This window comes from Electrophorus electricus, chromosome 8 (assembly GCF_041902795.1).
Source record: "Electrophorus electricus isolate QZ-2024a chromosome 8, ASM4190279v1, whole genome shotgun sequence".
NCBI classification, from domain to species: Eukaryota; Metazoa; Chordata; class Actinopteri; order Gymnotiformes; family Gymnotidae; genus Electrophorus; species Electrophorus electricus.
In genome coordinates this window covers 30,255,911-30,269,319 of record NC_137504.1, presented here as the reverse complement: position 1 = coordinate 30,269,319, position 13,409 = coordinate 30,255,911, and the positions used below count along the sequence as shown (strand labels likewise).

The window sequence follows — 13,409 nt, the reverse complement described above, 5'->3', positions numbered from 1 at the left end:
TTGAGGCAGGAACCAACTGAACTAGAACACCATACTTTAACCACTATGACACAGAATAAGATGGCAAAGAACATTTGTAGATTGTAAAGGAAGTCCTCACCACTATAGCAAAGATGGTGAGAGAAACAGAAACAGAGATAACCCAGAGAAACAGGGAAAACTGTCCCTCACATAAGATGAAAGGCAACTCTTGACAAGAGTTCCACTTTGGTTATGGTTTACAAGCCAGCTTAGCCACTGATAGCACTGCTAGTAAACATTCATTGAGACCAAAACTTTGCAAAGACTGGCCTTTGCGAAGCCTTTATATTCACAGAGATCACCTGCTGGTGATCCCATTGATTACTAATTGGCAGCGCGTGGGCTCCCTCTAGTGGCTTTGCAGGCAGCCCCAAACAAACACTATTGGGAGGGGGGGGTGTTTGTCAAATTTTAGTACTGTTCTATGTCACCTACACTTAAAAATAAATCTGCCTTATTTTTATTACAGGAAAACAAAGTAAAATCAGATATTATAAGAGATTTACGTCAGCGAAAAAAGAAAATATACACATCCCTTCAAGTATCCATTAAAGAAACAATGCTGCCATGCTATAACCGTAAGTTTTTGTTTCATACCTTTTATTTTGTTGTGTTTTAATCAAACCCATCAGAAAAGTAAATTTTTTTTATTGTTTATCTTTGTTTAGAAGCTGCTCACCTTAAGGGAATTGGCTCTATGTTAAAGCAGCAGAAGGTGCTACTCAGCTACATTGAAAATTCCAAAACTGAAATGTTCCATAAAGCAAAGAAACATATGCTGGAACTGCTAGAGCTTGCAAAGGTCTGTATTTGTATAATAAAAGCACATTTATAACCATCAACTTTAACCAATATTATATATAATGTTACTATTGTAAATATACTAATATCACTTTTTACCATTATAATATTGTTGCATGTTGTCCTTTTAAAAGAATTTCCACAAGGATGAGCTAAAAAAGAATCTAAAGACTGCAATGAAGTATTCACTTCTCAATGCGAGCTTGCTATACATGGGTAAGCTATTAAATCTAACAAGGAATTCTGTTTCCATGGTATTATTATGAAGATGATTAAGACTATTTCCTGTTTAATTTGATAACTTACCAATATGTATATTTTGAAATATGATTTTGTGTTGTGTCTTTGTGTCTGTAGATGTCTCCAAGGACTTGAAAGAGCTGGAATTACTGCATAGTAAATATGAGAAAGATTAATAAAATCCAGTGAAACTACATTGCTGGCCTTTAAATCTGAGTACAGTATTTTGTCAGATAGGAATAGTTAACTTTGTGGATCAAATATGTGGATATTTGAAATCTCAAAATAATGTTTAAAATGTCTTACTCCCTGTTCATTCAGGGCCATTTCAAAAAATACTGCAAAGGATTTTTATAATAGCAAACTACATTATTAACTAAAATTGTAATTTTATCTGCATTTTTAAAAAGAAACTTCATGGTCTAAATTCTAAATTATTTGGCACAGAGTGAAGAGGCGAAGTCAGGAATAAGAAGCCGTTCTTATCAAGGAGCCGTCACTGTGAAGTGATGTCTCCTTCTTCAGTAGAACCCTATGAAGGCCTAGACATTTGTTTTCTTCTTAGTTTCTGGCATTTTCTGAGGCTGATGGTAATTGACTTTGGTCTGATTCAATCTGGACATATAAATTTAGACTTCATGTCACTGTTCCATACAGGGTCCTTCAAAGTTCATGATATGGGTTTTTGTATACATATATTATTTTGAGAGAATATTTGTTTGCATAATTTCTCAGATTGCTTTCAGTATTTTTGTGCCTACTCCACACTCTATATTGCAATATCAAGCTATTCAGCATTATTTAGCTGTAGTAATATTTGCATAGTCCTTCAAACAAAACAGTTCGTTGCATATTAAAAACTAATTTTAAAAGCCTCTTTGACATAGTAATGTCTGCTGAAGTTATGTCTTTGTATTTGAGACTAAATTCAAATAAAATGCTTTCAGTGGTCAATTTCCATCAGAATAGCCATAAGAAACATCCATCAAATAATGAGGTTGTGGGATAATGCTGAAAAGAATGCTTCCTGAATGGAGTATCATCAGGAGTGAACTGTATTTTCTCATGATGAAATATCTGTCTTATGGCATGCAGATTTTTGTAAACACACACATCATGCCCCTTCATTTGCTAAATGCCTAAAACGTGCTGACATTTATGGACAGTGTAAATAGAGTGTTAGTTTAAAGTAAAATAAAAATTACAACAGCTACTTAGAAGTACATGAAGCTTCAAGTACGTGCCACATTTATCAAAGGCTTTTTGTTTGTTCATGAAAGCTAGTGTGTGTGCATGTATCTATGCCTTAGCAATAAATAATGCAAACATATAGTGAGCAAAAGCAGTGGCATAGTGCAGAGTTCTTGGACCCCACTGTAAAAGGCACTGTAAAAAGCCCTTTTAAAAATTTGCCAGTTTGGGTTCCCTGTATACCCCTCCCCTATGCCAGTGGGCAAAACTATTTTTATACTTAATGCATTTATGTTTTCTGTCTTAAATTTGGTCTGAACTATATCTGCAGACACATGCTAGCATCTGCGAGATTTTTTCACAGTTCTTTAGCCTTATTTGTTTGTTTAAGAACAAGGATTTATCTTTTTTTTAGTGTTTGATTTCTTCCCTCATTTAGGTGGTGTAGTTTTTTAATACCTGTTTTAATGAACTTTTATAATAGTTTCCTAAAATATTTAATTACCGTAAAAGAAGTTCATTCTAATTACATTTTAAAATTGTATTTCATAATCAAGTTCTGATTTCCAAAGTAACACATACAATTTTATGTTTTTATTTCATAATTATAGCACCAGTCTCTTGATGTCTGTTTCTCATAGCCTCATGTAATTTTAAATAAAAAAAGTTTATTTTAAATGCATGTGGTCAGCGGCATGCTCCTTGCCAACCCTGGGATTCCTCACTTCTGGTTCAGTTGAGTCTGTACAATTGTTCATAGGCTACATCTCCCAGAATCCACCTGCCGGCAACCTCACTGACACTCCACCCCTTTCTACCAATCACAACATCATTCCCCATTCAGCCTCCCCTGTATATTGATCATGCTTGATCATGCCTCTATCCAATTCCTCCTACCTATGTGTTTGACTCTGTGCATGCCTGGTGTTATTGCGTCTCCTTTGTGCTGGTCTGTTTTGACTCCTGTTGTTGGATTGAATCTTTGCTTTTTTTCTTTTTTTTTTTTCACTTGTTTTGATTTCTCTACTTAAGCTGTTTTCTTGATTACACTTCTGCCCTATCCACATGTACTGGTTGCCCCTCTGCTTGTTGTGCACCTATGACCATTTATCAACTGTGAGTCTGGATCCCCCTTTCTTAAAAAAAACCATTGGATTGACATTTATCTGGCCAAACCTGTGCAGTTTCTGTCACATTACACTTAACATGCTTAAAATTTTTTCAAGGCCGATAGAAAAGCGTCATAAGTGGGTGCCTTATGAAACTGGTTAAGAGGATGCCAAGAGTGTGAAAAGGTGTACCAAAGAAAAGACAACATGTTCCTATATGTGTTTTGTTTTGATACCTTCACTGATTTTCTAAAATATAGAAATTAGTTTAAAAAAAATAATAAAGAGAAGGTGTATCAGCTTTTGATTCAGACACTTTGATTTTTCTGAGTTGCTGCGACTGAGGCAGAAAAAAAAAGGTGTCTCCAAGTCTAGATACTTATCTGGAGGTGTTGGAGGCTCAGTGCTAAAAGCTATGTTATGATTGATGTGGGTTAAGGTTGTACTCACTTATTCCAGTTCTTAGATGCTTCTTCAACACAAGAAAATTCACATGATTACAGGCAATGAGGCAATAAGGAAAATAAAGCAAAGAAAACCAAAATACTAAGAGATACAGTACTACAGTAAAAAAGAGGAGGCAGGCAGTAGGTCCTTAGCATTGTCAAAAGCGCTATGACACTCTGGTGTACATACATAAGCCTTTTATGGACTCAACAGGTAAGTGAGAGGTGCAACACGTGAGTTTAACCACTGATTTCTCATACAACACATGCAATGTATTAGGCTCCACAAACTTTGGAACCAGAATAACTACTCCTAGCTATATCTTTCCCAATAATGAAAGCAATACCTTCCACAGGCAAAGACACACACATCCACTATAAAAGTCTCAGTAAACAAGCTAGATCTGAATGAAACCAAATGGAGGGGAACCTTAACATAGTGCATGGCACTGCCTTTACATATTACACATGAGCCAAAAAAAATTACTTCTCTGAGAAATGAAGTACATTAGGTAAAATGAAGGACTGAGCAGCACTAGCGTCCTGTAAGACATTCACAGGAACCTACTCAGAACCGCAAACTGAAACCAAGTCTTTCTGCATAAATGGCTCATAACATTGGGAGCTAGCAGGGGAAGACCAAGCTGCTTTAACAGGAGTGATGCTTGGGGCGGTTTCTGTTTTGGGCGGTGCTGTTTTCTTTTTAGCATGAAACAGTCAGCTATAAAGACGACCAGGCTGTTGGCAATAAAAACATGTTGTTGGAATAGAAGAGCCAGCTTGGCTAACCTGAACGGGCTGTGGGTGATGATGTGTCACTGTAGAAGGATCAGGCTTAGTCTGCATCAGCACAAACACATCCTCAAGAACAGCAGCCTCTGCAACAGTGGCTTCTTTCCTCTCGTTAATGTAGACTATTACAGGCAATACATTACCTTAAATTCTTCTAATAAAAATAACTCATGAAGGGATTCCACGTTATTCACCCTGCTTGCTGAACACCATTTATCTAAGAGCACTTATTTTTCCATAGAGAATTCTACAAAGATCTGCACAGGGGTCTTCTTAAGCCCTCTAAATTTCTGCCTATATGCCTCAGGCACCAAATCATAGGCACGGAGGATGGCAGTTTTCACTGTCTCATAGCTATTGCTATCCTCTAGGCACAGTGATGAGCAAACCTGCAGGACAATTAGTTTGCTTTGGAGTAACAGCAGCCATCCATTCTTAGGCCAATTCAGAAACAGCTATGCACTCAAATGCACTAGAATAGGCATTCATAAGAATCCACCTCTGGCATCAAATAGGCATCCTTCTCTGATTCCCTAAATGGAGGAAATTTAGAGAATCACATTGAATGACATAGCAGAAGCCACAACAGTTGACACTGCAGTATGTGGCATAGGGGCTAGCCTCACCACAGGAGCAGGATCAGGATCATGAGTGGAAGCAGGTGAGAAATGAGGAGGAGAATTCGGGGCACTGGCCAGGGAAGTACCTACAAGCTCATCATCTCCTCTAGGGCTAACTCCATAGACTGATTTCCCTTTAATTTCAATTCCATCTTTCTCAAAGCTAACCTAGTTTCCATCTCCATCTGTCGGTCTTGTGCCTTTTCCTGTGCCTCCATTTCAACAAATGTAATGCATACTCTGGCACAGGCCATGTTACTAGACACAGATTACAAAAACAGTGATGAAGGATAAAACCAAGGCAAGGTAGTTTTATTCTCTGTTGCAATTTAGCCTGCTTGACTGCTGGAATACACCTACAGGTGTAAGCATTGACTCAACCGGAGAAGAAGGAAGTGATAGATTGACTAACCCCTCACATACAACCTCACCGATTCCTTCTTTTAAAAGGCCCCTAGGAACCTGTATGCCATAATGAGCAGCTATCGTAAGGTCATCCTCACGTAGGTCATCCTCATGGTACCTCTGTAGCTTCTCTGTGCTCAAGGAGGCAATGAACAAATGCAGCTCAAACTCAGCTTTTGCACAATGTCACAAAGACAAAAATGCCAACCCCCCTTCCACACACACACACACTTTATATCCTGGATGAGCTCACAACTGTTACAGTCCCAATGATTGTCACTTAGACCAGAGCCTGAGTGACAGAGTTAGAACAGGAACAAGAAGCACTTTGGTAGGGAGACAGTAAACCCACACAGAAATAAAACAAAATGGGTAAATTTACTTGGGCATGAAGTGTACAATGACAGCATCCATTTTTTTGTTGCATACTTTGGAAAGCTCTCTGGTGGTTGTGCATTAGGCCATCAAATATAGCTAGAATCAATGGCCAAAATATCTAGATTTTGTCCATCTTAAAACAACATCTGCCTATAAAATCAGGGATATTATTATCCAGACAGGTTTATCATTTTGGAAGCAGGAAGACGTGGATGAGGAAATACAAAATTTTATTTTAAATTTGCTATTGATGGGAAGACAAATAGACTTCATTAAAAGAAACACGAAAATCAGACTTGTTCAATTTTTAAGCAGCTAGAAATGTTCAGCGTGAAGTGCTGAACATGTGTGCCTGTGGGGATTAAATAGGTAGACAATTCAACAAGGTATGGGTGCAGGCAATAATTCAATAATAAATGATTGATGTCATGGTGAGTGTCATGGCTGAGTGTCATGATTGATGTGCGGGTGACAGGTGCTGGGTGACTGTGAGCTGGATACCAGCCAGGGCATTACTGTACCCTCCAAAGGGCCTGCTGGAGCCCATGTGCAGGGGCGGCAAGGGCAAAAAGGAGTGGGCCTAGATGGATGTTTATGGTGGAAAGCACTGATGAGTTTGGGGTCAGTGATCTGACTAGCCAGTATCCAGCTCCTTTCTTCAGGCCTGTATCCCTCCAAGTCCACCAAATGTGTCCACACCAGCATATGGAGTCGAGAAGGGCAAGGACCATGTAGTGGGGTCTTCCATCATTTCGTAGAGGTGGAGGAATGGTGGCAGGGTCAACTTTGTCTAGAGAGTCCTGCTGTGCATGGCTTAAGGGAGGATACGTGAAACGCTGAGGACACTTAGCTACTCACAGATAAGTTGACCTGTAGATGCCTTTGTTGATTCTTTTTATGGTGGAACGTGAGTGAATGTACCTGGGATTGATCTTCCTTCCTGGATCATTCCTCCCATCTATGTTAGTCACCCACACACATTCTCCCGGCTGGTAAATGGTGATTTCTCATTGCTCCTGATCAGCTTTTCACTTGAAGGCCACCTCTCAAGTTGGTGACATTTATCTCCTCCTACACTCTCTGGCTCTCCTCTAGCCACTGGTAGACTGCAAAAAATCAGGAGGTCAGTGAGTTCCAGGGATTCAGTGGCAGCTGAAACCCCAGGAGGCATGCAAAATGGAATGAGGAAGAGTGATGTAGAGAGTTCTGGGCATATTCTGCCCAGAACAGGAAAATGCTTCAAGTCTTAGAATATTCTTGACAGTATAGCTGCAGGAACTTCTTCAGGCATTCCACTTGACCATTAGCCTGCAGGTGTTAACCAGAGGTCAGGCTAACTGTGATGTTTAGTTTGTCCAAGAGCTTTCACCAGACCCTCACCAGACCCTCGTTGAATTGTAACTCTCAATCTGCTGCTATGTCCTCCTGAACTGACAAAAGATGTGCTGAAACAGGAGGTTGATGTGCAGAAAGACAAGGTCTCTAGAGCTGTAGGAAGAGCTGGCAGAGGGATGAAATGGATGATTTTTAAAGAGCAATCCACAGTGGAAAGAATGGTGTTACTGTCTGAAATTGAGAGATCAATTAGTACATAGGAAAAGGGCCTCTCAGGTACAGCAGGGGCAGCAGTTTGCCTGCTGGAAGTGTGCATGGGGTCTTGATTCTTGCAAAGATGGTGCCGGAAGCCACGTGATTGATGTCATCTCATTGTATGGTAGGCCATCGGTATCTGGCTGTGAGCAGCTGTCCTGTTTGTGTTGATCCTAGGTGGCCCATACCCAAAAATGTATGGGCCCATGTGATGAGAGGGGAGCAGCAAATATGTAGGTCATGTATGAAAATGTATTTTACTACTCTGGAGAAACTTTTTGATCACTCTGTATATCTTTCAAGAAACATACCAGTGGAGTGAGTTCATTTATCAGTCTTTGAATTGTTTGACAAGGTTGGGATTCTTGTCTGACAGATTGGCCAATTTGGCCAGATTTTACAGCACTGGCACTGGTGCTACTGAGGTTAGGGGGCTTGTATTTTTTGTCCACATTTATGACAAAAGAGCTTCATATTCCACTTCATATCCTCTCTTTTCCAATGAGCTCAGGTGTTACTGAAGCTGCTACCATCTCTTCAAATCTAGTCTCTGAACAAAATGAGAAAGTGCTGCACTTGCTCTACCATTGCTCCGGAATCACCTCATGCTTGTTGCAGCTCATATTACAAACTCATTTAGGGTTGTTTCTGGCAACATCTCAAACACCAATCCCAATGTCATTGTTGTCAGTATTATGCTTAAGGCAACGGATTCCTATTAGCCAGATCAAATATATCAAATAATCATTAGCATAATAAAAACTTTGCTTTTTATAAATGCTGATTTGGCACCAGTAGTACCAGTATACTGTGCCACATTAATATTTTTATCTCTTAAAGATAACGTGAATCACTGAGGAAAATACCAAAACAGCTTTTAGCGCTCACAACTGGGGAACAAGGGTTTATTCAGCATACACCGTCTCCAAAGAAAGAAATTCAGATGCGAAAATTTAAAGCGAGTTGTCACACTTCAGTGGTCATCAGAGACAAAGAAGACTTAACCAACTGGCCACAAAAAGAGACATATGATACTTCATTTACATTTCTGCCTAGTTACAATTAGGTGAGATGCTTCTTCTTCCAGTGGCTAGCAGTCCTTTCTCTGTTCCAGTGCAGTGAAGGTCAGGCCTAGCATACCAGGGTGTACTCCCTTACAAAGACTGTATCAGAGGTCCTCACACACACACACTCAGCCAGAGCATGAACTTTCATAATACTTAACATAGTTTAATTATGCACACAAATAAAGTGTAATACATGAGTGAAATATTATATGAATTAAATATAAAAGTATCACTACCACATCAGTCTATCTATTTAAACTCTCATTCTTTGTGAAGTATTGTCATGGTTGCTCTGGTTGATGCATGCATACCAAACATTATCCCTCTCTGTCTCTCTGGCTACTGACCTGTATTTGCCTCCTTGTTGCAGATACCACCAGTACCATATCTAGTTAGTTTGCATGGCTGAACTGCTCTCTGGCTTTTTAAAATTGGATTGTTCTCCTGTTTACTCTTGTGCCTACCCCATTTGTTTTGTTTGCAAACCCTCTGGCAACTGACCATTGCATGTTATCTGATGTTGGCTCTCGATTACCTATCCTACTGACCTTATCTGCAAGCATCTGGCTCTAGCCTGTATCATTACAGCAACACCAGAAGGCTCAAACTACAGATGTCAAGTGAAAACCATTTTGTTCTGTTGGTTCTCATTTGAATTTTTTCTCTTTCTTCCTCAGGGTAACTGCAAATAAATAACCTGTGGTTATTTTACTGATTATTTTATAGTAGGTAAAAGGCATAGAAATCTTTAGCTATGCAAGAGCATAAAAGTTACTGACAAATCAGACATGGACAGGACTAAAATCACTAAGGTACATGGGTACTAATTACATTACCTCACTTTCCCAGGTAAAACTAATCCCATTCAAATACAACTTGTATTTACACTCATGGTTGCGGGGCATTCAGCTAATATTATTTTACTTTCATTTAACATTCAAATTAATTATGCAGAACACCAACCCAATAATCCTGCTTTGTGGTATATCTTAAAGATACCAAAAAATAAATATCCCTATCTGAACAGCCATTAATTAACAGCTGATTACATATAACAATATGATTCTTTGTACTGATAAACTTTATCTATGTTGACACTCCACAGAGATTGCACTATAGTGTCTACCAGTATAATATTCTGTCTACCGGTATGAACATATGCAGAGATACCTAAGCTCAAGGACCTTCTAAACATGTACAATGTTACTCACACAACTAAAAAGGAAAATCTCTATATCTCGGGTGCACTTGGAATCCTCTCCCTAATTGAACATTTTAAGAACACTGATACTAACATGATAAGTCACATCGCAGAATCAAAGTCTTGGCCCTAGTGCTATAAGAAATGATACATTCCACCTTCACCATCTACTGTATCTGGTACATTTATTTGGACACATTTATTTATTTTTGATGGCAGCCCACTTTGGAGACAGTATACACAACCCAGCCTTGACAATGACCCACATAGAAAACAGTAGTCTATTTCAACCATTGTGTAACGCAGAGTGATGTGAATGCTATGGCCCTATTACCTACACCTTTCGTGAGCTCAAATTCTAGGACCAAAAATGGTGCAACATAAAAAAAACATGCACTACATACAGGATTTACAGTGGTGTATTGTTATTGTTTTCTTTTTTTTATACAGTAAAAAAACACATACAAAAATATATGTAATAACAACAACATAAACCAAATCTAAACAAGAGTATTTCTTCAGGGTAGGTTTTACGCCAACACAACAAACAAAAAATTACTAAAGCCAACACAACTTCCCTAAAACAAAATAAAATATATCACTCTTACCTCAACCACTCAAGACCCTGTGCATAAAGCCTCTAAAGATCAAATACATTCATACATCTCTATCTAAGAACCTAGCTAGACAGCAAAGTACTAACTCCTAAGGCCCTATTCAAAGAACTTGGGACAGGTTGATTATCCCACTGGCCAGTCAGGTCCTCTGTGTTGTAATGATGATTAATCTCTGCAGCTCACTGGTTTATAAGAAAACACCCTCATGTGGGTAACCTGTAAAACACCCCAGCATGAAGAACAGACTCATGACATCACAAGGACATAACAGTGAGAATGTAAGTAAATGCTGAGAAGAGCGATCTTAATTATGGACAAATCCAGAATCATAATACATAGAACGTTCCAGGGTAGAATAGCCGGGGGTATCAGGATATTAAACACAACCAGAATACATAATGAAAAAAACTAGACAGGAAACTTAACATGAAAAACCAAAGAAATTAAACAAAACAGACAAGCAAGGCATAACCTAGAACACAGCAGTGTATAATGTAGCACACAGGAAAGACAACAGACAATGACCAGTAAAATAAAACTGAAAACAGGGTTTAAATACACATTCTAGCTAGATTAAACAAGGAACAAGTGAAATTCATAAATGGAAAAACACGATTAGGAACAGAGCAGAGCAGAGCATGTGACTGAGTTGCTAGGGAAACCATGAGGAAGGGAATTGTGACACTGGTGTTAAAAAAAAGAAAAAAAGAAAAATAAATCCACACTCAGATTGCAATCTTCAAAGGTTAATTTTTTACATAAACAAAAACAACTGGCAAGCTCACAAAAGAGTAACATTTCACTCTCGGGCTTTTTCAGGTCAGTGGTTACACCTTTTGATGCTCTTTCAGTAGAATCTCCTCTCCACAAGGGGCAACATACATACAATATGCCATTTAAGCAAAAAAGAAGAAGAAACAAAAACATACACCAAAACTCTACAATTATTGACATAATTGCACTATAAACAGCAACATTCATATTTACAACTTATAGCTGCACAGTTAGAAACCCCTAGAGTTGATAATGGTCACCATCAATGCAGATCTGTATTCTAAATATAGGAACAAATTCCAAAAATCTTACATGTTAGATATTTTGGAGCAAAAGAAGGAACTGATTACCAGCATGCATAAGTATTAAAAGCAGTATGCAGTAATCTCAGTTATTGAAATGCTGATTGTTTTTGATTGGTGCCATTTTTGTAAAAACACCTTATAAAATACGTCTATGGCCACAGAAGTCTCTAAAAGAATTTGTTAATCAAAATAATTTAGCAAATACTTTTCATAAGCATGCACATTAAAAAAAAAAAGTATGTACTTTTCTGCTTGAATGTGAAATGGCAAGATTTTATATGTTGCAGGAAAAAAGAGACAAAACATAATGAAGCTAACATGGACAATAGACATAGATTCATTCAGGAGGTCATTTAGAAAGCACTGTAGGTGAGTAGGGGAGGAGGAAAGGGAGAGTATTAATACACTGCAGAAAGAGATGAAGGGTAGATTGTCAGTGTTGAGGAGAGCAGAGGTCTTGAGGAAAAAAGGAGTGTGCTAGGGCAGCCTTCTGTATGGTCCAGTTAAGTTTCTGAAAACTGTATTTAGTAAGGAGAAATCTGGGAGGTTAAAAATTGTAAAGAAGCACTTGAAGGAGCATCTCAATAGAGTGCATTCTGATAAGGACAAGGCAAAAGAGCTAGAGATGGCAGGAGATATTACAGCAGTTTGTGACAGTGTCAAATGGATGGTAGCCAACCTGTGGATGACAACTACTGTGCTATATACTCAGCAGTTGCTAGCGAAGTTAAATTGTAATCTTAGGTGGGAAAGGATGAAGGCTAAACAAAGAAAGTCTGGATGGTTATCAATTGTGAAAGGAGAAATATTTTGATTGGAGGAGAATTGGTACCTTCTATACTGAAAAATACAGTTTAGGTAGATGGTAACAGGTTGAGACTGTTGTCCAGTTGTACAGTTTGGCTTTCTGTCTCATATTAGATGGCCACTGATGGTTTGACTAGGTTATGATGAAGTAGAGAGGCTAAAGAGCATTATGAGGCTGTAAGGATGTGGCTCAGGGTGCTGTGTTGTCTTAGGCTCATGATATACGAGAGGGGTGATGGAGCTACCGCTGACAAGTTTATTTGAATAATTTAAATGAGCTAAGGTTAGTCGTAATTTAATTTTGTTAGGAGTGGTGGTTAACTAAGAGTGAAGTGATTTGGAGCACAGAGATAGTGTAAAACAGAGGGCTTGGGTCAGGCGATTTGTGGAAAGCATTTAGTAAGGCCACATCACCAGAGAGAAGGTTAATGAATACTATTTTTAATCATGAGCAAGAAGAGGATGGAAGGTATGCAATGGCAAGGAAAACAGGCCAAATAACTTAGTTTGGAAAACTAAGTCGTGGGCAATGGATGCATTATATTTTTGCTTGGAGCAACTTACAATGTCTAACTATGCAAAAACACAGTGGATAAGTGAAAATCCTAGCTGTAAAATTATATAAGTGGGTTGGGATGCTGAAGCAGTTAGTTTGTTGCAAAGACACTATACATGGAGACAATCAGGTGATTATCTTATTGGCATGTTTATTCAATAACAAGCACATAGCAGTTAACGCCTTGCCCAGTAATGATACGAATAGAGTGATTGGGTTTGTGTGTAAGGAGCAGTGTACTATTGGTAGATGGGTTGAAGAATGAGATTAGAAATCGGTAATGGATGTAGATAAAAAAAACTATGGATCCCACAGGGGTTTGCTTTAACAATGCTGAGGCTGATTTGTGTAGTACTCTGAAAGTAACTAAATAGCCCTATCCCTAGTTTATTTTATTGAGTAAACAATTCCATTTGAGGATGCAGCAGATGAAACTTTTGAGAGGAAGACGCTGAAATATGCAGGCTTAGTGGCTGATGTGAGAGAATG

General features: G+C 38.5%; 1 protein-coding gene across 2 annotated transcripts in view; it reads left to right on the top strand.

The window, feature by feature from the left end:
• LOC113585951 (nuclear GTPase SLIP-GC-like) overlaps window positions 1-3,536 on the top strand; it is a 31,595-nt gene extending 28,059 nt beyond the window's left edge. Inside the window, exons 16-20 of one of the 2 annotated variants that reach the window (XM_035526791.2) lie at window positions 491-599; window positions 690-823; window positions 957-1,038; window positions 1,180-1,218; window positions 1,510-3,535. In XM_035526791.2, the coding sequence (XP_035382684.1) occupies window positions 491-599; window positions 690-823; window positions 957-1,038; window positions 1,180-1,218; window positions 1,510-1,514 (369 nt within the window). In that variant the 3' untranslated portion in view covers window positions 1,515-3,535. Of the gene's footprint in view, window positions 1-490; window positions 600-689; window positions 824-956; window positions 1,039-1,179 lie in introns of both variants that reach the window. The other variant, XM_035526790.2, reaches the window with a different exon arrangement.
• The last annotated feature ends 9,873 nt before the right edge of the window (window positions 3,537-13,409 follow it).